Here is a 23,515-nt window from a genome sequence, read left to right as displayed (position 1 = left end):
CATCGAGCTGTATACTCCCCAGGGAGCCGAGATGGCATTTTGAATGTTTTTAATTGGCCCAATAATCAGGGGTAATAATAACATTGTAAGCACTGTGATTCAGTTTACTGATAAGAGCGTTCTTAAATGCCGATTATTATTATTATTATCATTAACGATTCACACTGTTGTTCGCGAATAAGCACTTTTCTGTGCACTGTAAAAAAAAACCCAAAGAAACAACACAATTGGCAAAACGTGCGCGTGACATCAGACACTAACAACAAGGGTTCCTCCATAAAAAGCCTACAGGTTTTTATGACAGATTTTATTAAATATCCAGGACACCCTATAATGATTCACACTTTTGTTCGCGAATGAGCACTTTTCTATGCACTGTAAAAATAAAACATTGGCAAAACACAGTAAGGGTTATTCAATAAAGCCTACAGCTTTTTATGGCATATATTAAACATCTACTGCACACTTCATCATGAGATCAAGAGTCGCCTTTGTGCGCAGCTTTTTGGGTGTTTTGAACTGGTTATAACTGGCTGTAGAGGTCGCTATTATGAAGTCTTGCAATTTCTTGAAGGATCCTGGGCGAACGATCATCACGCGAGCCTCGCAGATGGTGCCAACTTGGCGGTAGTGGTCGTAGAACTCGTGCTGCTTGCGAAGTGACTTATCGAACTGGAGGAAATAACAGATTAAAAATAGTGCCATTAAAAAGAGTTAATGATAGGTTTATCTCCGAAGAATCAGCAGCAAAATGGCGACAGCTGTTAAAGCAGGAGCTACAAGCTTGCACTTTGAAATCGTATTATTGATTACAAAATTGTGTGTCTCTGTCTGTATGCAAAAAAATCATGATGGATAATTACCAATGACTTCTGCTCCTCTAATAAACGGAAGCCGTCCACTGATTCCAACTCGATGAACAGTAGGTACAACATGTCAAAATCAACTGTTTGGAAACAAAAGAAAGCTCACGGAATTTTCCCATAGTTTGGAAACGAGACAGATATTTCTAAAACACTGTGCCAATCATTTTATTTACCATGCTCCTCGTCCCCGTACATCAATGGACTCTCTGCGCATGTCCATTCCACCAGCGTCGCCCCTGGCCAGCTGGTCAAGCTCTCCTGTATGGCGTTGTTCACTACAACCTTGTCAATCTTCTCGCTGCGTAAATTCAACAGCTCGCCAGTTCTGAAGTGAAAAGTTGATTATTATGTTTTCGTTATTTATTTGTCTTATTTCGTTAATTCAGATGACAGTTGAGAAAAATAGGCTTAAAGAGGTTGTGGAATGCTCAGACATTTCCATCAAGTACCTTTTGTACTCATTTCATGACAGACACAATAGTCGTTTTTATTTCATCACACCTTAGGCTACATATACCCGAAAAATGACGGAAATGTCTTCGAGCATTCCACAACCACTTTAAATTCTTCCATATCCAGTTATAGTAAACTAAGCTTTCTTTCATCCACTGAGACATTGCATTCTCATTCTAAATGGATACCTTATTTGTCTAGCAAGTGTTCCGAGGTCAGCACGTCCGGGTGCGCATGACCTGCGTGCACAAGAAACGTTCGTCCATTGTTCATGGCAAGTAAACTCATATGCTTTGCAACACCTGTTTCCTTTTTACAGGATTTTGAGAGAAAGATAACTGGTGGGGGAGCACTTGGACGAGCCGATACTAAATAGCTTATCTAAATCCAAATTTTAATCAAACAGGGTATAAATATAACACTTATATCCTTGTTTTTTTAAATGCTATCAACCAATATCAATATCGTTCACTTTTACCTGTATTTCACTTGAATCACCGGGCAGTTCTCATGGAAACCCACAACCTCGACCACGTCGCCCATGCGGTAGCGGTAGAACCCATTTATGGTTGTGAGGACTATCTCGTAGCGCTTCCCAACCTCGATCTCATCAATCATCAACGTTTCTGGATTCTCCTTCTCACTGTGTGGAAGAACCAACACAAGATCTGGCTTATAAACTTGTCAATGTTTACTTAAGTTTGAATAAGATTTCTGTCATATTTTCACAATGATTCTTTTAGCTTTTGTTGTGTTCGTGATAAATTGTGATAGCCCCCTCAACATACGAGTTTGATGGCCCGTGCCATATTGGCTGATTACCTGTATGAATAAAAAACGGTCGACTAATTTGCTCTGTATGTGTTCACCGACAGCCTTAACTTGAGTATTGAGGAGGATTAGACTACATTAAACGAATAAAGATGTATGCTGACCTTTGACCTAGAAGCCTCGTAAATGTTTTACGCAGATAGCTTTACACCTTCACAACTTTTTGTATTACCTGTGGTCTTCGGGAATAAACTCGGTCAGAACTTCATTGACAAGAGGCACATACTGCTGCGGTCTCCCGTCCAACCACATGTTGACGGCAAGGAGGGACTCAGTGCAGCCGTAGATTGGACTGAAAAATGCGATCCCTGCATTAAAGCGAAGTGAAAATTAAGCTCGTTTCACGAACAGCATGTAACCCATTTCTCCCAAAATCATGCGCTACCGACCAACCGATCGATCGACCGTCAGACTATCGCGATTTTGAAAGATGATGCCAACACCCTACTGCAAACTAGGGCCCAATTTCATCCACATTTCACGGCAATAATGAAGCTGAAATAATTACGATTAATCTTACCTTTTGTGTATCTCTCGTTGAGCTTTTTCATGTATCCAGATATGTCGACAGCCGTGATGCCCTGCAGATGCGGCCAGATTCTGCCGGCGATGCCCACAAAACCTCGAGCAAACTCTGCTCTCAGCTCATCAGCCCTGGCTGGGTTGGCCTTCAATGCAGCATCCAGCGAACGCCGTATCTCCGCATCAATGTTCAGTCTAAGATTGATCCTGCCTTCAGAAAGATCCTCCAAGAACATGTCTTGCTCATCTTCCAGCATGGAGAACGCCCTGTACACCTGTGACGCGAATGAAGCCGAGAATGACGCCAAGTTTTTGTCGGTCAAAGCAAAGAGGAGGTGGACGTAGGTGGCTTCGAAATCAGTTGAAATACGGAAGGCGGAAAAGGGTGTGTTTTGAATGGCTGTGCAGCACATTTTTGTGAGTTCAGTATCACCGATGAAGAACAAGGGAGCAATGGGTAGTCCTGACTTGGTGAACTTCTTGGCTGGCCGGCAGTACAGGGTGGCTACCCTCTGTACGGGGCTTGACTTATACAGACGTTTGTGGTTCATTATCAAGATCATTCCAGCACTTGTCTTTAGTATCAAAGGAATAAGCTTGCCCGTTCCCGTGGTGCCAGACGAGACTCCGAACCTGTCCACTTTGGCTGCCACGCAGACGTTCTTCTCCCCGTCTGCCAGCCTCTGGAAGTAATCCTGGTAGTGATCATACTTGGTGAGTGGATGTTTGTCTCGGAAATCCTGCAGTGATTGGATGCCTGTCAAGTATCGTCTGCCGTACTCTGTATCTGCGTCGCGGGAGATCAGCTCTCGGAGGAACTTTTCCTGCGCCTTGCGAGGCTCTTTCCAGGCCATCTTAAGCTTCCCAAAAATGTACGGATCGAAGAAGTCGGTCGCAAGGTTGATGGCGTACTCTAATAGAAGTGTCTTCAAGGTGTGAGTCTCAGAGCATCGCAGCGTTGAGATGTGGAAGGCAATCACCGTGGAAAGGGTTCCCAAGACTGCAATAATATGGTGACACAAAACAACTTCATATAAAAAGTTAGCTCATCATCTCAAATTTAATTAACCTATCCCTCCCATCAACCGGAATGTTATGACACAGTCATAATGGCCAGGTTATTATAGTAACAAAGTAACCAGGCTTATTATGTACATTTAGTTACCTTTTCATCAGTTGAGAAAAATTATTTGGTTTAAGTTGCACACGCTATTGATTTTGTCTCCGTAAAAACAATACGTCCAATACCCTGTAAAACTATGAAAATTGACTAGACAACTTAATTACAGGCATACACATTTTAGAGTGTGAGTTGAGCTGTCATTTTTTAGATGAAAAACACGTCAGTGACAACAAAAAAGGAGTCCAGATCTGTGTGACATTTTTGTGAGAGTCAATTTCTTTCTCATTTTTCCGAAAAACTGAAAACCTCCGGTAAGGTACATAATGGTGTTATCATTTCAGCTAAAAAATTGTTGTTATCATAGTTAACTCAGCCATACACCGGTAACCTTTGAAGCCTATATAGTAACTGGTTGGTGGGACGACTGTCGACAATGTGTATCTATATCTACGTTACACAGTGTCAATACTGAATTGACCTTCTGTAAAGCCTACCTGCCGCGGCTGTACCGGTCAAAGATGTGTCACCAAGCAGGTAACTACGGACGACATACGCGGTGACACAGGCAGAGATAAAACCCCAGACCGTACAACGAAAGGCCCACGTCACGGCCATAACGACAGAACGCTGACAAGTCACTCAGGAGGGGAAATGGAAATAAATCACTGAACTAAACGGCGTTCTCCGTCTTTCCTGAATCAGTGCTCGAGATAAACAGGGCTCATCATCAGTCACAACAGTCCAATTTATATGCTGTGTGACTGTGCCTCGATCTTTATCTCCCAGTCCTTGTATTCACAAAGTACAGAAGTATCACCGAACCTCACTTTTGTTACTGCATGCACAGCATTATACACAAAAATACGTGCCTGCTATTCGGGTATCTTTCGTAGTCGGAAGTCAAGCAAAAGTGCAAAGGTCCTGGTTAGTTGTACAGGCCTGGTAAAGTGAGCACATACGCTTTTTCAACAACTCTTTGAGTTTCGATATCAGTTGGTTTGAAGATTGACCTCCCATGCAACCAAAGTTCGTCGACATTTGAATCAAACATGACAAAGCTTCAAAAGGTACAGGATTAAGGTGGAGTTCTCGAGAGGACATAGTACACTTTACGCAAGCGCACTGACTTGGGTTCTTCACTACCTTCTTAACGCAACGCTGTAAAAGAAGAATGAAAAGTGTTCATAGTGGCATGTTTCCTAAATGAAGAACTAGGGAGCATTTGCTCACTTGCCACTAGCGCAGCTCTGTTTACGTGGGAAGACTGGCTCGTGTCTAGGCGCTCTGAGCAAACTTGTGTTAATATGCGGAAAGCGTGTCGGTTAAACTTACTCCCTCGCATATGCATCACAAAATATAGATTTTCCTCTTTCACATGAATATAATATCTTCATGATTAAAGGCGAATGATTATGTGCACTTTTCCATTGAAAAACGGGCAACTCAGTGACAATTTCGCGTTTCCTATGGAGGTCACGGCACATTTTCCCGAGTTTTGAGGGTGCAGGTTTACTTCTTCGAACGGCACACGTGTGAACCCGGTCGCATACAATTACCTCGTACGGTTTCTGAAAGAGAACACAATAAGCTTTCCTTTCATGTTACAACCGTTTTGATTGGTTGAGAAAAAAAAGGGCACTTTTCTTGTCAAATCAGACATCGCTTTTGTTCTGAGGATCGACCTGCTGTTTATGTATAGTCCGGTCAACGCAGTGAAGGTCACCGGGACAATGCACCGTTGTGTGTGATGGCGGAGCATGCAGGGCTTTGATTTTCTGCACATATTATGGGTGGCAAAGTTCTCCATAAGGTACAAGGATTACGAGAGATTGTGAACTTCTCCCATGAACAGCATCATTTCAGGAGGGAAATGGTCTCCTTTCGGTCCCATATCCCAAATCCCCACAGCCGAAGTACGATTTAATGATTAAAAACTGAACTGCATGCATATTTTCAACAATAAATTTAATACTTTTTTATAGCCACCAAAATTATCGTGGCTACTTTCAAATTTACGAGCCTCAGAAGCATCATTTTGTGATATATATATGCATGTACATGTAATTGCAGGCAATGTTTATGCATTTGATGAGTTAACATTATTATACATTATTTATTTATTGAATAATATCATATTAAGGATTCTGTACAAACCGATGATCAAACACTAGTAGATAAACTAACAATTTATAAACTAACCTTTAATTAACATAAACATTTCGTAATTTAAAAAAGTTGAATAATTTCAAAAATTCATAAAACTGCTACAGATTTATTCAATGACGCAAACCTATGAACGTTGACGCACTTTGTATAACAACAACTTATCGTTATTTTTTTTGGGGGGTGAGGTAATTTCTGTATTTTAATGTCTTTTTCTTCACTCTATACCATTTTTTAATTCGCTTCTCATATAAGAAAATAAGTATGTGCTTGGCAGGTTTTAAACACTATGTTTAAGACCAGTTTGGAGTCTGGATGGTCATCATCCAGACTTCAAACTAATCTTAAACATTATGTTTACTACCGGCCAAGTACATGATATTTATTCCCGTAAAATCAGCACCTTTAATTAAAATGATAATGCCAACTTCTTATTTTTTCAGGGCCAGGGTTATATCACCTTCTCATGACCTGGTAGGCTTGAACAGGCAGAATAAACACTTTTCTGTGCACTGTAAATTAAAAAAGAAAATTGGCAAAACGTGTGTGTGACATCAGACACACACAATAAGGGTTCCTTAATAAAGCCTATAGGTTTTTTTTAACAGATATATTAAACATCCACTACACACTTCATCATGAGATCCAGAGTCGCCTTTGTGCGCAGCTTTTTGGGTATCTTGAACTGGTTATAACTGGCCGTGGAAGTCGCTATTATGAAGTCTTGCAATTTCTTGAAGGATCCTGGGCGAACGATCATCACGCGAGCCTCGCAGATGGTGCCAACTTGGCGGTAGTGGTCGTAGAACTCGTGCTGCTTGCGAAGTGACTTATCAAACTAAAAGGAAATATCAGATTTTTAAAACTGTGTGTGGACAACGGCACCATAACGGCAACAACTCCAAAGAAACAGCCAGTGTTGTAGTACTCGTACTCGGTACTCGTACTCGAGTATTAATTGAGTACTTGTTTGCGTACTCGTACTCATACTCTTACTCGAATGAATGCACTTGAAATGACGTATACTCGTATACTCATGCAACAAAGTGCTCGTACTCGACATGTCGAAATTGAACTCGATCATCGAAGTACCCGTACTCGAAGAACAAACACACATTAAACAGCTATAGCCGTAAGTTGGTCTGTGCATCGGTCTGACTGGGCCCGCCTGGGCCAATCACTCAACGATCCATTTGCCGTATGGTCGTGTTCGGAAATATAAGTACCGGCACTCGTACGCACTCGGAATACAAGTAGGGCCTACTCGTACTAGTACACGGAAGTACCAGCATGGGCGTCGCGAGGGGGGGGGGCCAAGGGGGGCACTTGCCCCCCCCCCCCCCCCCCCCCCACCCTGGAAAAGCCACACACAAAAAAGGAAGAAAAAAAAAAGAAAAGAAAAAAAGAAAAAAGAGGCGCGAAGACAAAGTGGTGTAAATTTAATGAGTTGGAGGGGGGCAAAATGTGCCCCCTCTAAAACTGATAAATCGAGAATGAGTTGAGAAACACAAGCATTTTTTGGCAATTTTTTTTTTTGCCCCCCCCCCCTCTAGACAAAATCGTGGCGACGCCCATGAGTACCAGTACTCGTACTCCGAAGACCTGAACATGTATACTCGAAAGTATAATTATGTACTCGTACTGAGTCGTACTCGGTAACCTATAAGTACAGGTACTCGACAGTCCTCGGTACTCGCAAAAAGTACTCGAGTACAACACAGGAAACAGCAGCAGTAACATCAGTAGAAAAATGCCGGGCGACAGCTGTTAAAGAAGGAACATAAGCTTACACTTTGAAATCGTGTTATCATTTCAGAAAGATAATGCGTCTCTAAAAGCATGGAAAAAATCTGGATAATTACCGATGACTTCTGCTCCTGTGATAAACGGAAGCCGTCCACTGATTCCAACTCGATGAACAGTAGGTACAACATGTCAAAATCAACTGTTTGGAAACAAAAGAAAGCTCACAAAATTTGTTCTTAGTCTCAAAATGGCATTGTGATTATTGAACTGGAGAAGTGGAACATGTTTGACATTTAGTAATGATCGTGATTATCGATTCCGGGCGGGAGTTAGTTTTGTCTTATTGTATTGAATTAAGGCATTTAGAGATCAGCTATAGAACTGGCAAAAATGGATTGATTGACAAATCGGAATTGAAGGCAAGGACAATCGAAGTCATTGACACTCGTTGGAAACGTTTGTCACACCAGGATACATTGCGAATGATCAGAAAACAGGAGTGGGGCAAAATGGTGTCAGTTTAGGAATTCTGGCTTCGTCTCCGTTTCAGCTTCAAGCCAGCTCCAACTTTGTCAATTCGGTCGACTGACTTGACAAATTCACGCACAGTTCCATTTTTGTTGTATATTTTAGTTGCATTTTAGCGTTTAACGATTCTTGTCTACCTTGGGCTGGAGACGAAGCTGTAGACGAGACCGGGATCTCTAAACACTCATACCAATAACCTTGTTTACCATGCTCCTCGTCCCCGTACATCAATGGACTCTCTGCGCATGTCCAGTCCACCAGTGTTGCCCCTGGCCAGCTGGTCAAGCTCTCCTGTATGGCATTGTTCACTACAAGCTTGTCAAGCTTCTCGCTGCGTAAATTCAAGAGCTCCCCAGTTCTGAAGTGAAAAGTTCATAAAGTTATGTTCTCGTTATTTATCGTTCATGTCAGATGACGGTTCAGAAATAAATGGGCTTAAATTCTGACATCTCCATTTCAAGTAAACTAAGCTTTCTTTCAACCGCTGAGAACTCATTGCGTTCTCATTGGATACTTTTTGTCCAGCAAGTGTCCTAGAGTCAGCACTTCCGGATGAGCATGACCCGTGCGCAAGAAAGGCTCGTCCATTGTTCATGGCAAGTAAACTACCCACGATGCTTTGCAACACCTGTGTTTCCTTCACAGGTTTATGCGAGAGAGATTAGCGGTGGAGGCACTTGGACGATATAGCTCTTCTGAATCTAAACTTTGAGTCAAACAAGGTATACCATATTTTCATTTTTTTAAAAAGCTATCAACCAATTATTATCGTTCATTTTTACCTGTATTTCACCTGAATGACCGGACAGTTCTCATGGAAACCCACAACCTCGACCACGTCACCCATGCGGTAGCGGTAGAATCCGGATGCGGTTGTGAGGACTATCTCGTAGCGCTTTCCAACCTCGATCTCATCAATCATCAACGTGTCTGGACTATCCTCCTCACTGTGTGGAAGAAACGATACTAATTCTACCCAGAATTTGTCAAAGTTAGCTTAAGATTTATGTAAAATTTCCACATAGAATCACTCAGGGTTTTTTTTTTCGCAATCAATTGTAATAGCGCCCTCATCATACGAGTTTGACGGACCGCGCCATGTCTGATTACAATGTTGGTCTAGCTACGACTAAAGAAACAATTATGATTAATTTATGGTGGCCCTGAAGGGACATCGCATATCGCAAACGTGTGCGCATACGTATGCGAAGTCGCGAAATTTATCGCGAATGTGTGCGCACACGTATGCGATGTCGCAAAATTTATCGCGAATACGTGCGCACACGTATGCGATGTCGCGAAATTTATCGCGAATATATGCGCACACGTATGCGATGTCGTGAAATTAATCGCGAATATGTGCGCACACGTATGCGATGTCGTGAAACAATTCGCGAATATGTGCGCACACGTATGCGAATTTGTTTGCAATGTCGTGAATTTTATTGCATACCTTGTCGCATACCTTTCAGTAAAATTCCTAATAAACTGGGGAGTTGTAGCAGCTAGTCTTGAATCTAGACGTACTGTTAGATATAAATAGGGTCTGACTAATAAACCTTCGCGCGCACGCTGTTCCTCGTGCAATCGTTACTACTAGTACTGTCGAGCGCAAACTTGCTACTTGCGCAACTTTGAAACTTGCGCGCGCAAATTTCAAACTTGCGTGCGCGCGAAGGTTTATTAGTCAGACCCTATTTATATCTAACAGTACGTCTAGATTCCAGACTAGCTGCTACAACTCCCCAGTTCATTAGGAATTTTACTGAAAGGTATGCGACAAGGTATGCAATAAAATTCACGACATTGCAAACAAATTCGCATACGTGTGCGCACATATTCGCGAATTGTTTCACGACATCGCATACGTGTGCGCACATATTCGCGATTAATTTTACGACATCGCATACGTGTGCGCATATATTCGCGGTAAATTTCGCGACATCGCATACGTGTGCGCACATATTCGCGATAAATTTTGCGACATCGCATACGTGTGCGCACACATTCGCGATAAATTTCGCGACATCGCATACGTATGCGCACACGTTTGCGATGTGCGATGTCCCTTCAGGGCCACCATATTAATTTGCTCTCTTAGTGTTCAATTTATTGTAATTCTCGATGTGCGAGTATAAACAGCTTCTTATAATTATTGGCAGATGACAAGCACCCTTAACTTGAGAATTAACAAGATTAGATAAGATTAAACGAGGAAGCGATGCATGGTGACCTTTGACCTAAGCCTCGTCAACGTTTTCTAACTACATGTGCGCAGATAGTTTTCCACAAACCCACCAACCGGGATTTTTGTATAATTACCTATACTCTTCAGGAATAAACTCGGTCAGAACTTCATTGACAAGTGGCACATACTGCTGCGGTCTCCCGTCCATCCACATGTTGACGGCAAGAAGGGACTCAGTGCAGCCGTAGATTGCACTGAAAATCGTTGTCCCTGCATTAATAGTGAAGTGCAAATTAAGTTCCTTTCACGATCAGCAGTAGCCCGTTTCTCCCAAAATCATAAGCTACCGACCGACTGACCAACCGACCGGCTCAAACATTCAGCCACCGTCAGTGCAGTAAGCCTGAAAGTTTTTTAATTTAGACTGTTTCAAAAGTGAGCATGATTGAGTAATTTCGAATGTCAGAGGTTATCTAATGCAAAGCTGAAATCAATTTACTTAAAATTAATCTTACCTTTCGTGTATCTCTCGTTGAGCTTTTTCATGTATCCAGATATGTCGACAGCCGTGATGCCCTGCAGATGCGGCCAGATTCTGCCGGTGATGCCCACAAAACCTCGAGCAAACTCTGCTCTCAGCTCATCAGCCCTGGCTGGGTTGGCCTTCAATGCAGCATCCAGCGAACGTCGTATCTCCGCATCAATGTTCAGTCTAAGATTGATCCTGCCTTCAGAAAGATCCTCCAAGAACATGTCTTGCTCATCTTCCAGCATGGAGAACGCCCTGTACACCTGCGACGTGAATGGGGCCGTGAACGACGTCAAGTTTTTGTCGGTCAAAGCAAAGAGGAGGTGGACGTAGGTGGCTTCGAAATCCGTTGAAATCTGGAAGGTGGAGAAGGGTGCGTTTTGAACGGCTGTGCAGCCCAGTTTTGTGAGTTCAGTATCATTCACGAAGAACAGTGGAGCAATGGGTAATCCTGACTTGGTAAACTTCTTGGCTGGCCGGCAGTACAGGGTGGCTACCCTCTGTACGGGACTTGACTTGTTAATATACAGACGCTTCGGGGCCATCATCGCGATAATTCCTACACTTGGCTTTAATATCAAGGGAATAAGCTTGCCCTTTCCCGTGGTGCCAGACGAGACTCCAAACCTGTCCACTTTGGCTGCCACGCAGACGTTCTTCTCCCCGTCTGCCAGTCTCTGGAAGTAATCTCGGTAGTGATCATACTTGGTGAGTGGATGTTTGTCTTGGAAATCCTGCAGTGATTGGATGCCTGTCAAGTATCGTCTGCCGTACTCTGTATCTGCGTCGCGGGAGATTAGCTCTCGGAGGAACCTTTCCTGCGCCTTGCGAGGCTCTTTCCAGGCTTTCTCCAGCTTCTCAAAGAGGTACGGGCCGTAGAGGTCGATTACAAGGTTGACGACATACCCTATAAGAAGTGTCTTCAAGGTGTGAGTCTCAGAGCATCGCAGCGTTGAGATGTGGAAGGCAATCACCATGGAAAGGGTTCCCAAGACGGCAATAATACCTACAAGGGTGGCACAAAACAACTTCATATAAAAAGTTAGCTCATCAGCTCTAATTTAATTTTTGCGAGCCTTTTCAAACCTATCTCTCCCATAAACCGGAATGTTATATTTATGACACAGTCATAATGGCCAGGTTATTATAGTAACAAAGTAACCAGGCTTATTATGTACATTTAGTTACGTTTTCATCAGTTGAGAAAAATTATTTGATTTAAGTTGCAAACGCTATTGATTTTGTCTTCGTAAAAACAATACGTGCAATATCCTACAAAACTATGTAAATTCACTAGGGAATTAAATTACAGGCATACACATTTTGGAGTGTTAGTTGAGCTGGGTTTTTTTTTCAGATGAAAAAGACGTCAGTGACAACAACTGGAGTCCAGATCTGTAGGGCATTTTTGTGAGAGTCAATTTCTTTCTCATTTTTCCGAAAAAAACCCCCCGAAAACCTCCGGTAAAGTGACACATGGTGTTATCATTGCAGCTAGAAAATTGTTATCATTCAGCCATTTAACATTTCAAGCCTATAATAACTAGTTGGTGGGATGACTGTCAACAACGTGTATCTATATCTACGTGACACAGTGTCAATACTGAATTGACCTTCTGTAAAGCCTACCTGCCGCGGCTGTCCCGGTCAAAGATGTGTCCCCAAGCAGGTAACTACGGACGACATACGCGGTGACACAGGCAGAGATAAAACCCCAGACCGTACAATGAAAGGCCCACGTCACGGCCATAACGACAGAACGCTGACAAGTCAGGAGGGGGGAATGGAAATAAGTCTCTGAATCCGGCGTTCTCCGTCTTGCACTGAATCAGTGCACGCTCATCAGTCCAATTCATATATGCATTGTGGCTGTGGTCTCGATCTTTATCTCCACGCCCATTATAATTATAGTACAAAGTACAACTGAAGTTGTGTGGCAGTCACACAAATCCCGTATGTTTTGTGCTGTACTGTACAGCACTAGGCCTGTTTATACACAATTATTTGTCAGCTAATTCGTTTTGAAGTCACCGATTGCGAAAGTGCGTCACCGATTCGGTGATCACATTAAATGCCTCTTTGGCGTTCCATACAGACATGCCCTCTCATGTGGTCGGTTACGGCCCCTATTTTTATCATCAGGCCTACATACACATGCATGCGCAATATAATTCACACTACAACAGGAAGAGTTTCTTTTTCGCCATAAACCCACTTCGTGAACGTACGTTCCTCCATGGTTCATAGTAGTACTATACATTTTGTGCATCCAGGACACCAATCTGTGTATTTTAGCTTTCAGCCTACGCCGTCATGGCCGTTATAACGTGGAGGATTCGGTGCCTACTGTGGGGCATTGTATCCGCATGTCTCACTGTGTATGCTATCCACGTGTACTGGACAAGTGAAGCATCATGGCTGCTGCTGGCTGCCACAGGTAAAAAAAATGTTCGTTAGTGGATGGGGAAAGAGTTTCAACATGATGCCCATATTCCAGGGTTGTCAGAATCGTGACACGTGGCGTTTGGAGAAAATGAAACACTGTATAAAACGTAATTGACAATGACATTGTTTTCAGTAGGTCTGTGATTATTTTCCTGAATGCGCGGCTGCGCGCACAGTGTAAGTTCCCCGATGATAAAAAGCTTACAATCTAACATTGCCATGAAAAAAAAAACATTATAGACCTGTCATGCATGATTTTGAGAGGTTGGGGGAACAAAATCATTCCAAAATTGCCACGTACAGTGCCGGCCACCGTACTCCGAGGCTATTGTACTGACGTATTGACCAGAACAAGACATTATTGCACGTAGCCTTCATTTTCTGTATTGTATAGGTCAATGTTATTGTAACCTATATGCCCCCGTACAGGGTACGTGAGTCAAAAAGAGCGGGACCCAAACCCCCAAAATTATATTTCATATTTCAAAAAAATATGCAGCACCATAAATAATAATGACTGGAAAGCCAATTTCATAAGGTACTTTTAGATGAAAAAAATGACTGAAATCGGTCAATCCGTTCGGAAAATATCACCATTTAAACACAATGACCCTAAAACCTGTCTCGTTCACACACAAAAAATGCAATTTCAAGAATCGTCGTCGCAATTGACTTCAAACATCACCGGCAATAAAATTTCCGTTTAAACGTTAAAAAGTTTCAACATAATCCCTTTGAATGCCCGTCCTTTAAAAAATAGTAGATTTTATAAATCGTTTGCCTAACCACGGTTATACTACAGTTGGTAACAGTTGTTGAAACAAGTATTCTGCGTCATTTTCTTTCTTTTTCCAAACAGTCAAAACACGCGATGAATTGCTTTATTTTGGACGAGACAGGTTTTAGGGTCGTTGCGTTTAAATGGTGATATTCTTTGAACGGATTGAGCTATTTCAGTATTTTTTTTCATCTAAAAGTAGCTTATGAAATTGGCTTTCCAGTCATTATTATTTTTGGTGCTACATATTTTTTTAAATATGAATTATATTTTATGGGGTTTGAGTTCCGCTTTTGTGACTCACCCTGTAGACCAGAAGTATTACGTCATCTATATTTAGACACAGTCAGCATCATGATAATGCAATGCATTGTTGTCATACAATCAATAAAGATTTGTTTGCCATTGTGTCTAGATAAATGCTACGGAAGCGTTAAAGGGACATCATACAAACTACAAAAAAGGTCATAATTATGACTTATATCTCATAATTTAACAATTACGTATAGTCGTATTATTATTAGATACATGATTCACATCAGCATGAACATTGAAATTGGAGGATTCAGGACTGTTAGGTATAATGACACATTAAAAAAAAAAAATTGTTGCACAGAATGTTGATCTTATGACGGATATTTTGCTTATCAAGTAACAGCTTCACGATGAATCATTACAGGTCTTAACAAAACAACAAAGTTCCCTACGAGTTTTGTTTTGTTTTGTAGTTGTGTTTGTAGCATGTGGCGGCATTTCGACCGTGGTAGCTTTTCATATCTGTACTCTGAGATGTTCAGAGACCCACACTCTGATGACGCTTCTGCTGCAGTACTTCGTCTCGCAGATGATGGCCCTGTTCGCTCCGATGGCTGTATCAAAGCTTGAGAAAGCCTGGAAAGAGCCACGCAAGGCGCAGGAAAAGTTCCTCCGAGAGCTGATCTCCCGCGACGCAGATACAGAGTACGGCAGACGATACTTGACAGGCATCCAATCACTGCAGGATTTCCGAGACAAACATCCACTCACCAAGTATGATCACTACCAGGATTACTTCCAGAGGCTGGCAGACGGGGAAAAGAACGTCTGCGTGGCAGCCAGAGTGGACAGGTTCGGACTTACATCAGGCACCACGGGAAAGGGCAAGCTCATTCCCCTAGTGATGTCTGCAAACGCGAGATTGGCAGGGACCTTTTATTGGAGACGCTCGACGAATTCAAGTCCGGTTCAGAAAATGGGCGCGATGTACTGCAGAACCACCCACAGGTTCACCAAATCGGGAGCTCTGGTTGCACCTTTGTCGTTCGTCTCTGACAGCGCAGGCTCGAGAATCATGTCGGGTGCATTTGTGAACACACCCCACATAGCTTTCCAGATTTCAACGGATTTTGAAGCCACCTACGTCAACCTTCTCTTCGCACTGACCGACAAAAACATCTTCACGTTCAGTGCTCCATTCGCGTCACAGGTGTACAGGGCGTTCTCCATGCTGGAAGATCAGCAAGATATGTTCTTGGAGGATCTTTCTACAGGCAGGATCAATCCTAGACTGAACATTGATGCGGAGATACGACGTTCGCTGGATGCTGCATTGAAGGCCAACCCAGCCAGGGCTGATGAGCTGAGAGCAGAGTTTGCTCGCGGTTTTGTGGGCATCGCCGGCAGAATCTGGCCGCATCTACAGTGTCTCCTTACAATCGACGTTTCTGGATTGATGAAGAAACTCGAGGCAAAGTACAGCAAAGGTATGTATAGCATCTTTGGTTGTTATTATTGAAGGTCACTATCTTACCTGGAAATACATACTCGCAAAGCGATCCATTGTGTTGTCATTTATAGGAATGTCTTTGTACCCCCTGCCTCGGCAAGGAAAAAGTAAAATGAGCAAAGGAAAAAGAAGATGGTTGAGGCCAATTTGTGGTGACATCTTAATGTACGATTAGCATAGAGTAAGGGCACTACACAATAGAGATCAATATATTAAACATATATTGTTCAAAGTATATTGTTCAAACTGGCGTCTACAGCAGGTGGTTTTTTTTTTGCAGCGCTTCCAATGAAAACAAAAATTGTCGCATAAAATAGAATAGAAACCACGTTGATAATGTTCATCTTCTTTTTTGATTAAGCAACATTCGCACTTGTGTTACAATGCAGGCACCAAGTTGTACAGCGCTAGCTATGCCTGTACGGAATGCATTTCGCTGGGGCTCAACCTGTGGATGGATGGTAGACCACAGCAGTATGTCATGTTGCCGAATGAAGTCATGGCAGAGTTCATACCAGAAGATCTCAGGTACAACATTCCAGATGCAAATAGCAATCTCTGGTTTTAAATTCAATCCTGGCCCTATTTGATAAAACATTCATTTGATTCGTCAAACTCACAACTTGAACACACCGTCCTTATTAACCCCGGATATCAAACAGTATCGGTGCTATTTTTGAATTTCACCCCCCCCCCCCAAAAAAAATGTAAGTGCCTTTTGTATATATACAGAAGTGATTCATTTTTTAATGAAAACGGAGAAAAATCGGCGTGTGTTTATTTATGGAATGATCATTTCGGCGAGACAGTAACTCGGATCTCGCTGCCTTTTTCCCCCAAAGGGTTGCAAACACCAAAATACTGCAATAGAAAATCAAACAAGTTGGGGTAGAAGTAAAATCAACTAATTTAAGATCGAGTGACGATAGGTGTGGATCTTTATTTCCATTTGCCGCCACAACATCATAGGTTGAGGTTGATGTGTACAGGGCTTCAGTCTTGTCACTTGTACGTAAATGACGATTTCACGGCTTGTTACTCAGACCTACGAAATGAAGGGAAACTTCGAAATTGAATCGAATTAACCCTTAAAGGGCCGGGTTATTTTGACCATCTTACAGCCGGGGCGTATTCCAGCACCCCTTCCCCCTCCCCAAGATCTCGGCCATCGATAGTGACGAAAAATTACGAAACTCGGTACATGCATAGAACGATCTAACATGAACATGCCCAAGAAATTTCATGACTAAGGTCAAGAGGTTTTGGAATGATGGCTAATTAATTATTCATATGCATGAATGGTTATTCTGCTTTGTGTATGGGGAAATTCAGTTTTTACGGCGCGTTGCGCTGGAATTTTTTTATGTGGTCCGAATTTTATGTTTTTGGTATCAAAAGATGCGCAAAACTAGAGGTTAAAAAGTCAGGACAGCTCGGGTCGCGAAACAAATTTTTTTCAAGGGTATCGCGGGAACAAAATGGGGGGGGGGGGATTTCGCCCCAACCCTTTTAGGGTTAATATATACAATGCACCTCCATATAAGTTGTGCAACTGTGTTTGGTTGTCAAATGTTTTTATGCAGTTCGGAAGCGAATCCTGAGACGTTGTTTATTGATGAGGTCGAGGTTGGCAAGCGCTACGAACTTGTCATAACATCCTTATCCGGCTTCTACCGCTACCGCATGGGCGACGTGGTGGAGGTTGTGGGTTTCCATGACAACTGCCCGGTGATTCAGGTGAAATACAGGTACTTTATCGGGAAACGTTTTCCCGAATTCATGTAGCTTGATTTGGTTATACATTAACTATGCGCTGAACTATGCGTCACAGACTGCATTTGGAATTCAACTGAAATTCAGATAATTAGGAAAAATGTTACCTTATCTAGATATTGTACAGAGTGTGTTTCACCGTATAGTTTTTTTAAACAGCAAAAAGAGACTTCCTTTTTTAAATTTGGAGCAAGTTCGATGGAGGGAAAATAGTCGACATAATTATGGTTGGTTCTTAATGTTATATATTCCTGCGCACTAACCGCAACTTGCGAACAACATCTTATCAAACGATGTCGAAAATTTCAGCACGAAACGCAAGACAAGTCAGCGCCAGTGCAATACGTATACATGACACAATGCACTGATTCTGAAAACTCAAAGATGTGAATTTTTGTTGTTGTCACTTCAGAACTGGCGAGCTGTTGAATTTGCGCAGTGAGAAGATTGACAAGGTTGTAGTGAACAACGCCATACAGGAGAGCTTGACCAGCTGGCCAGGGGCGACGCTGGTGGACTGGACATGCGCAGAGAGTCCATTGATGTACGAGGACCAAGAAGGTAGTGAGAGCTGGAACTTTGGAAACAACTAATCAAATCCGTCTTGTGTACAAGGCCTCCATGAAATAGAAATAGCCAATGGATCTTGACCTTTCCATGGATAAGGTCTATGTATTGGTGAACTCGAAAACAAAGTGCAAAAGCAGGGGCTCAAGGGGGCTCCCTTTGCTAAGGTCGGAGACGTAGTGTAGACCCAGTTGCGACTTTTTACCGCGACTTTTAATAACTAAAGGGTAACTTTGCGAGTAATAGCCCAGGCAATGGAAAACAACCCGCTGGACTCTAAAACAACTTGAAAAACAATGTGAACAGTGTTATCATGATAGATGCGTGCTGTGAAAGAAATATGTACAGTATAGGTCCTTCCTCGCCATGTTACCTGATGTTTTGTTCATTTTCAGGTGTTGAATATGACATGTTCTACCTGCTGTTCGTCGAGTTGGATCCGGTGAAAGACTTCCGTCTGACAGAGGAGCAGAAATCATTGGTAATTATTACCTAATCTGTAGCCTACAGCAATCAAAACTTACGAAGATAACGTTTTCAACAGTCGTACAGTTACTACAGTATCGTGTCACAGATATCACTTGTTATTGTCATATCAATGTTGAACTTGATTCGAGTCGGCTCGGTGCAACTTTAAATAAGTCCAAATAACTGCAGCACTGAAAAGCCACTAAGTTTGTATTTGACTAGGCAAAACACTATTTTCTAGTCAAATTGAACTTGAGTACTTTAGTGGGGACAATTGACCGGAAAATCCTCGGTGACTGGAAATCTAGACGAAAACTTAAGTGATCTGTGGATAGTTTTCTGTGTCGACTAGGTCCATTCAGATAGTGATATTTGAATGTATAACTAGTCAGTATAATAAGTGCACAACTCCTCATCCACGTACACTGCAGCATTACGGACGCTAAATACATGATCGTTACCGGTCACTGATAATTTGTTCTTACATCTTCGGTTTACAGTTCGTATGGAGTTGCCCTACAGTGGTTAGTTAACGTCTCGATTCCTAGGCCGACGACGTATAAAGCTGGCTTGTATTACCGGTACTCGTAACTGATAAACTATGCAGAAACTTCACGCGTTTTTTCTTTGTGAATAGCATATTGCCTACAAATGGCGGTCTTGACCCTCCAGTTGGTAATCTTTACACAACTTTGACATTGTTCACTTCAACTTTGTAAAGTTTACCATTAGAAAAGTAAACCCCTCGGACATTTGTACGTAACTCGTGTAAATATACGCCTTTACATTTTTCAAAATGTTATTTTCAAGCTACGTTATAATTCTGTAAATTCTTTTCGTAAATTTTTACCTAATCTGTATATTGTTTTACGAATTTTTTTACCTGTTATTTTTTTTACCATTCATTCTGTGTGCATAGACAGTGTTGCTTAATCCACAGTTTGCTGTCAACGTGCATTTTTGCTTTCACCACGATTACTGCTAACAAAATGATTTTGCTGGATTTCCTTCAGTTCGATAAGTCACTTCGCAAGCAACACGTGTTCTATGACAACTACCGTCAAGCTGGCACCATCTGCGAGGCTCGCGTGATGATCGTTCGCCCAGGATCCTTCAAGAAATTGCAAGACTTCATAATAGCGACCTCTACGGCCAGTTACAACCAGTTCAAGATGCCCAAGAAACTTCGTACGAAGGCGACCCTTGACCTGATGATGGAGTGTGCAGTAGATGCTTGATTAAGCTAAATATTTTCAGCTGTTGCCCAGCTCATAAATATGTTGACACCGATTTCATAAAATTTTAGTGTAAAGTTCATTGTTAAATGCTCAAGTTTGAACCGCATGGTGACGTACATTTTTTTTGGTTGACCGTTCGAAAGTACTCATTTAGCGTTCAGAAAATGAACGTGTCACGGATAAAATGAATATGAATTTATATTCTGTTATACATGTTTTTGTTGTAATTTTAATCATAGACATTTTAATCATAGACATTAAAATTAACACACTTGATTGATATAGTTTTTTTTTTTTTTTTTTTTTTTTTTTTTCTTTTTTTTTCTTTGCGATAATCAAACCTGTATTATTCTATAATAAAAATGACATTTAACTAAACCTTCATATAACGACACGTACATTCCATTCCAAAAGTGGCTTTAAAATGTATCCAACAGGAAAACGCAATTAACATAACTTTTAACAAAATAATACATGTGTAGTTAGATATTTTACGCTCTGGTTGCACTCCGCGGTCGATGTCCAGGTTGTTGGGGAAGCCTGACCAGGGTACAATGTCATTTAAGTGTTTGGCGGAGTGTTGAATTTTACAAGAAACAATTCCAAAACTTCTTATTTGTCTTTTGTAATTTAGCTCTAAAAACGAGTTCGCGTAAAAAAATATAAAAAGTGCTATTCCATGTATTGTTTTGGTATGCTGTCAGTCTAACTTTTAATATAGAAAACATCGCTATTGTAGTAATCAAATTTGTTTCAAGGTCAAAGTCCGGGTTTAGTATTAAATCTGACATTGATGGAAAGTTATAACAATGCTTTGTTACTGATTGATAATACTTAATAAATTGATTCCAAAATTTAACTGTGTGTGCACAAGAAATAAATACGTGTTCATAATCATCTACGGTATTACACAGGCTGCATAGTGGGCTATCTTTGATTTTCCATTTATACAGTAAGTATTTGGTTGGCATAATGCGATGTATTAACTTGAAGTTAAAATTCCTTAATTTGGCTTCTTTTACATTCATAACTTTTTGTTTCCACACTGAATTCCAATTGAGTCCTTCAGTCTGCAGTATTTCGTTCCAACGCTCTTGTGCGACAGGTGTTTTACTTTTATACTCGAGTAAAATCTTATACATTTTTTTTGTGTTTATATTTTCCAACTTACCGAGTTTTTCACTGATATGAACATGCCTTTCAGTTGGAATGTTATCTTTATTTAAGAGTTTTGTTAACCATACTTTGGGTAGGGCCTTCTTTAGTATATACATTTCAACTAGCCAGTTCTGTTTGCTAATTAGTTTACCACTCACATACCTGATGGAGAGTTCGCCCTTTTCATTCAAAATGTCATTTACATAAATGATATTGGATTTGATCCAATTTCTGAAGAACAAAGGTTTGTCGTTATACTTTATGTGTTGATTACCCCAAAGTACTTGTGTCTTTATCTCAGTTCGGGATAAATCTGCTTGCGTTTTCTTTTGTTTGTTCAGTTTCTGCCAGCAGAGTATTATCTCTTTGTAAAATTGCGGTAATTTACCTGGAAGATTTGAAAAACATTTTGTATTTTTAAGGTTCATATTTAGGACAGCTAAATCAGGGCAACATAGATTAAGGAAGTAGTCACATAAGCTTGTCCATTTACCAGCTTTTTTGTTAATCAATTTAATGATCCAGTTGCATTTTAGCGCTGCATTGTGTGATTCAAAGTCAATTAGATTTAGACCTCCTTCATCTAAACCACGAATCAAAGTTTTTCTAGAAATCTTATCTATTTTCCCTTGCCAGATGAAAGGAAAAATCAGATTTTCTATTTTTGTAATTTGTTTTTGTGGGGTTGGAATAACTGATGCTAGAAAGGTAAATATTGGTATTGCCAAGTTGTTTACAATGGTTACTTTACCTGGTAGTGTCAGGTTGCGTCTTTTCCACTGGTTAATTAAATTTGCACAATTAGTTATTTTTTCTTCCCAGATTAATTCATAGCATTCATACATGTTCTTTCCAAAGTAAACGCCTAGTGTTTTGATTGGTCTTTGCTGCCAATTTATAGTTTCTTGGAGATTCTGGTCCAGATTAATATCGCCAATAACAAGTCCTGTTGTTTTTTGAAGGTTCAGCTTTGGACCTGCTATTCGTCCAAATTCTTTAACAACGTCAAGAGCGTTGTTGATTGATTTAGAGTCTGACATAAAAAGAGTGGTATCATCTGCATACATAGAGATACGAAGATTTGTTTTGTTTGGTAATTGTACCCCATGTATTTAATGGTTTGTTCTTATTCTGTTCGCGAGAACTTCTGCTACGATTAGGAACAATAGGGCTGAGAGAGGGCAACCTTGTCTAAGCCCACGTTTCAATGTGAAAAATTCAGAAATATAGTTATTATTAATAATTGTACTTTGAATGTTTTTATACATTGTTTTTATCCAACTGATAAAGCTATTTCCAAAATTAAACTTTTTTAGTGTTTTTATTAGGAAGCTCCATTCTACAGTGTCAAAAGCCTTTTCGTAATCTAAAAAAAGAATTGCAGTATTTTTATTACTTTCTTGGCTAAAATGAATAACATCATCGATTAACCTAATACTATTTCCGATAAATCTTCCTTTGATGTAGCCTGACTGGTCATCTTGAATGATATCTCCAATTACGCCTGACAGTCGATTTGCTAATGCTTTAGCAGCTATTTTGTAGTCAATGTTTAGAAGGCTGATTGGTCTCCAATTTTTTAAATTGTTTCGCTCACCTTTTTTATACAGTAATGATATTATAGCACGGCGTTGGGATATCGAAAGTTCCCCTTCTAGGTAACTTCTATTCATTGAATTCACAAAGAGGTTTTTTAGTTGCTTCCAGAATGCAAGGTAAAATTCAACTGTTAAACCGTCTGTTCCAGGACTTTTGTTCTTTTTCAAACTTTGTAGTGCTTTCTCATATTCTGCTTCGGTAATAACCCGTTCACATTCCTCTTTCTGTTCTTCGTTTAACACAAAATCAAACTGAGTATCATCTAAGTATTTGTTTACTTCATTTATTTCTACGCTGTTTGAAGAGTACAGACTTTGGTAGAATTTTTTTTGTTCATTGAGTATGCCAACTTCATCTCTGATTATTTTATTATTTTCATTCTTTAATTCTGTAATAGTTTTTCTCAATGCGTTACGCTTTTCAAGTCCCAAAAAGTATTTACTGTTTCGTTCACCCTCTTCGTACCACTGTTCTCGAGACCGAACCATTTGTCCTGCTATTTCTTTCTCGTACATTATCTCTAAAGTTGTTTGAAGTTTGTTTTGCTCTTCTGATTCTTCTTCACAGTCATTCATGTTTTTCAGCCTTGTTATTAATAATTCTTTTACTGTATTTTCCACCCTTTTCTTCTTTTTGGAATAATTTATGGCATACTCTTTAAGTTTTAATTTACATATTTCCCAGCAGAATCTTTGATCTTCAAATTCCGTTACTAAGTTATTCGTTAACTCATGCAAACATGACTTCATTTTATCTACAAAGATTTTATCGTTAA

General features: G+C 40.8%; 3 protein-coding genes across 3 annotated transcripts; 1 reads left to right on the top strand and 2 right to left on the bottom strand.

The window, feature by feature from the left end:
- Window positions 1–10: 10 nt before the first annotated feature.
- On the bottom strand, window positions 11–4,976 carry LOC119729517 (GH3 domain-containing protein-like). Its single transcript, XM_038202106.1, has 8 exons — window positions 4,297–4,976; window positions 4,165–4,183; window positions 2,671–3,672; window positions 2,323–2,458; window positions 1,798–1,962; window positions 1,040–1,191; window positions 864–946; window positions 11–672 (listed from the first exon to the last, which is right to left on the bottom strand). Exons 1-8 carry the CDS (start codon window positions 4,408–4,410, stop codon window positions 448–450), a joined length of 1,896 nt encoding a protein of 631 aa, XP_038058034.1. The 5' UTR covers window positions 4,411–4,976; the 3' UTR covers window positions 11–447.
- An 813-nt stretch (window positions 4,977–5,789) lies between these two features.
- Window positions 5,790–13,067, bottom strand: LOC119729516 (indole-3-acetic acid-amido synthetase GH3.4-like). The gene is made up of 7 exons (XM_038202105.1): window positions 12,579–13,067; window positions 10,936–11,955; window positions 10,555–10,690; window positions 9,015–9,179; window positions 8,439–8,590; window positions 7,821–7,903; window positions 5,790–6,796 (listed from the first exon to the last, which is right to left on the bottom strand). The coding sequence occupies exons 1-7, from the start codon at window positions 12,697–12,699 to the stop codon at window positions 6,572–6,574; spliced, it is 1,902 nt and encodes a 633-aa protein (XP_038058033.1). The 5' UTR covers window positions 12,700–13,067; the 3' UTR covers window positions 5,790–6,571.
- A 95-nt stretch (window positions 13,068–13,162) lies between these two features.
- LOC119729515 (GH3 domain-containing protein-like) lies at window positions 13,163–20,264 on the top strand. Its single transcript, XM_038202103.1, has 7 exons — window positions 13,163–13,386; window positions 14,901–15,914; window positions 16,327–16,465; window positions 17,521–17,685; window positions 18,123–18,271; window positions 18,673–18,758; window positions 19,759–20,264. The coding sequence occupies exons 1-7, from the start codon at window positions 13,263–13,265 to the stop codon at window positions 19,981–19,983; spliced, it is 1,902 nt and encodes a 633-aa protein (XP_038058031.1). The 5' UTR covers window positions 13,163–13,262; the 3' UTR covers window positions 19,984–20,264.
- The last annotated feature ends 3,251 nt before the right edge of the window (window positions 20,265–23,515 follow it).

Source organism: Patiria miniata, unplaced genomic scaffold (genome assembly GCF_015706575.1).
Source record: "Patiria miniata isolate m_02_andy unplaced genomic scaffold, ASM1570657v1 HiC_scaffold_21, whole genome shotgun sequence".
Classification (NCBI taxonomy): Eukaryota; Metazoa; Echinodermata; class Asteroidea; order Valvatida; family Asterinidae; genus Patiria; species Patiria miniata.
Note: the sequence above shows the minus strand (reverse complement) of the source record. Positions and strands in the feature narration are given on the sequence as shown.

Bases quoted from the DNA above. Each gene is read 5' to 3' on its own strand.
- LOC119729517 (XM_038202106.1), bottom strand. From the start codon at position 4,410: ATGGCCGTGACGTGGGCCTTTCGTTGTACGGTCTGGGGTTTTATCTCT. The intron at 2,459-2,670 runs GTAAGATTAATC...GCTTTAATGCAG, and splicing joins CAACGAGAGATACACAAAAG to GGATCGCATTTTTCAGTCCA. The intron at 1,192-1,797 runs GTAAAAGTGAAC...TTTTCACTTCAG, and splicing joins GTGATTCAAGTGAAATACAG to AACTGGCGAGCTGTTGAATT.
- LOC119729516 (XM_038202105.1), bottom strand. From the start codon at position 12,699: ATGGCCGTGACGTGGGCCTTTCATTGTACGGTCTGGGGTTTTATCTCT. The intron at 9,180-10,554 runs GTAATTATACAA...TCTTCCACACAG, and splicing joins TTTATTCCTGAAGAGTATAG to TGAGGAGGATAGTCCAGACA. The intron at 8,591-9,014 runs GTAAAAATGAAC...TTTTCACTTCAG, and splicing joins GTCATTCAGGTGAAATACAG to AACTGGGGAGCTCTTGAATT.
- LOC119729515 (XM_038202103.1), top strand. From the start codon at position 13,263: ATGGCCGTTATAACGTGGAGGATTCGGTGCCTACTGTGGGGCATTGTA. The intron at 15,915-16,326 runs GTATGTATAGCA...GTTACAATGCAG, and splicing joins CGAGGCAAAGTACAGCAAAG to GCACCAAGTTGTACAGCGCT. The intron at 18,272-18,672 runs GTAGTGAGAGCT...GTTCATTTTCAG, and splicing joins GATGTACGAGGACCAAGAAG to GTGTTGAATATGACATGTTC.